This window comes from Penaeus chinensis, chromosome 32, assembly GCF_019202785.1.
Source record: "Penaeus chinensis breed Huanghai No. 1 chromosome 32, ASM1920278v2, whole genome shotgun sequence".
Classification (NCBI taxonomy): Eukaryota; Metazoa; Arthropoda; class Malacostraca; order Decapoda; family Penaeidae; genus Penaeus; species Penaeus chinensis.
The window spans coordinates 13,571,394-13,573,893 of NC_061850.1; the positions used below are offsets into that span (position 1 = coordinate 13,571,394).

At 41.2% G+C, this 2,500-nt stretch overlaps 1 protein-coding gene across 1 annotated transcript in view; it reads left to right on the forward strand.

Annotated features, from left to right (window-relative positions):
* Positions 1-2,500, forward strand: part of LOC125042733 (proclotting enzyme-like) — a 39,134-nt gene that overhangs the window by 33,513 nt on the left and 3,121 nt on the right. The window contains exon 5 of the mRNA XM_047638578.1: positions 1,797-1,999. Coding sequence (XP_047494534.1) covers positions 1,797-1,999 — 203 coding nt within the window. The remainder of the gene's footprint in view (positions 1-1,796; positions 2,000-2,500) is intronic.

Here is a 2,500-nt window from a genome sequence, read left to right on the forward strand (position 1 = left end):
AAGGAGAAGAGAAAGAGGAGGAGGAGGACGAAGAAGAAGAGAAAGAGGAGGAGGAGGAGGACGAGAAAGAAGAAACAGAGGAGGAGGAGGAGGAGAAATAGAAAGAATAGGAGGACGAGGAAGAATAGAAAGAGGAGGAGGATTGGAAGAATCGGCAAAAGCAAACACGAAAAGCGAAAGACGTGGAAGAAAAATTAAGAAGAAGAGGTGAAAAGGAGGAAAAGATGAAGAAAAAAGACAGGCGTGCAAACAGCCTGTTGCCACGTCTTAGCGCTGTCACACTAACCTGATTCGTTTGATGCAGTTTCACTTTTGATTTAGAACGGCCAGGCAAAGAGGAGGGGGGTGGGGGGGGGCAAAGGAGCAAGCCAGGGGGGGGGGGGCAAAGGAGGAAGCCAGGGGGGGGGGGGCAAAGGAGGAAGCCAGGGGGGGGGGCAAAGGAGGAAGCTGGGGGGGAGGGGGAGAATGGGAGAGGAGAGATTATTTTTTTCGGATGGTATGCTGTTTTGTAAATTGTGCAGTTTTGTTATTGTTGATGTATTCCGGGGGGCGGGGGGGAGTTCTTTCTATTATTCTCGTTGTTTTCTGTGTGTATCTATGTATTTGTTAATTTTTCTAGCTGTCTCTCTATCTTCCTCTATTTCTCTCACTTTTTCGTTTTAAGATTTTAGGGTCAGTTTTCTGACATTACTTGGTAAAAAGAACTGATCAAAAATAAAAAATAAAGATAAAAAAAATGGAAGAGAAAGCAGAAAAGAGAACTTTGTTCTTCTCATCTCTTATATATATATATATATATATATATATATATATACACGTGTGTGTGTGTGTGTGTGTGTGTGTGTGTGTGTGTGTGTGTGTGTGTGTGTGTGTGTGTGTGTGTGTGTGTGTGTGTGCAGTATAGTTCTAAATTGTGAAATAAAAAACAAGGCTGTTGTTAGTTCCGGAAAAAATAAACACTTGACACAAATGCATAGTTGAAGATTATTAAATATAATTACCTACATAGTGCGACTTCCTCTTTCTTATTCGCAAAATACACAAAATATCAGTAGTGATAATAAAGGTAACGATATGAATAGTGATGTTAAGATGGTGGTGATAATAATGACAATGACGGTAGTGAAGATACAAATAATATTAATTACACTAATAACAATAACACTTTAATAAAACAAACACAAAATACCACAACGCTAAAAAAAACATTAAAGTAAAATACACTTCTGCAAAAAACAAACGAAAAACGAGATGCGCTAATACTAAAGTGAAGAACCCAACCGACCTACATCTTTTAACATTTAATGAGGGTTCTGGTCAGGAAGGAGGAGCCCGCATGACCGCATGAGAGTAGAGGAAGTTCATGAGAGAGCTTAGCAAATTGTGAAAGTGAATGTGCTTATTGGACACTCGGCGGAGGGGGCAGGAGGGGAGGGGGGGTTGCTGGATTTATGTTGTTAATTGGCGAGGATTTGGGATTTTTGTGGGATTTTGGGGGTGGGGAGGGGGGAGGGGGAAGGATAGAGGGGAAGGGGAGGGGATCGGAGGGAGGAGTGAAGGGAAGAGATAGAGGGGTGGGAGAGAGGGAAAGAAAAAGAAAAAAAAAAGAAAAAGAAAAGACAGACAGAGACAGAGAAACAGAACAAAATGATAGAAAATATGTAATAATGAAAAGAAAGGAAAAATAATAAATTTTAAAAAACAACCTCAACCCCACACCCAAACACAATACCCTCCCCACCCCCACCTCCCTCCCCACGCACCATCTAACCCCACCTTTTCTCTCCCCCAACCAGACAGCGACTACGTGGGTGAACTTGGAATCGTGACAGGCTGGGGTCGCACGTCCCAGGATGGCGACCCCACAGACACCCTGAAGGAGATCCTGGTACCCATCTTCTCGAACCCCGCCTGCCGCGCCCTCAGGTACAAACCGCACGAGATCACCGACAACATGATGTGTGCGGGATACATCGCCGGAGGGACGGACTCGTGCCATGTGAGTTGAGGACCTTGCGCGTCGCTCGTTTCGCTCGTTCGCTCTTAAGTGACGGTTGTTAGTAGTGTTATCATTATCATTATTATTGTAGTTTTTGTTATTGTTATTATTATTATTATTATTGTTGTTGTTGATGTTGTTGTTGTTGTTTTGTGTTATTATTATTATAATTATTATCAATATTCTTATTATTATAGTTATCATTATTAGTAGTAGTAGTAGTAGTAGTAGTATATTGTTGCTGTTGGTGTGTTAGAAAGACTTTTGTTATTATCATCATTATTATCATCAGTATTACGAATTGTGTTAATGTTGTTGATTTTTTGTATTATTTCTTTGTGGTGATGGTAACTGAGGGAAAGTTTTATTCTGTGTTCCTTTGTGTTTCTCTTTCTTTCGTTTTTTACTTACTAATTCTCCCTAATTCCCCCTACACCCCTCTCTGTTTGTTTGTCCTCTCTCTCTCTCTCTCTCTCTTCTTCTTCTTCTTCTTCTTCTTCT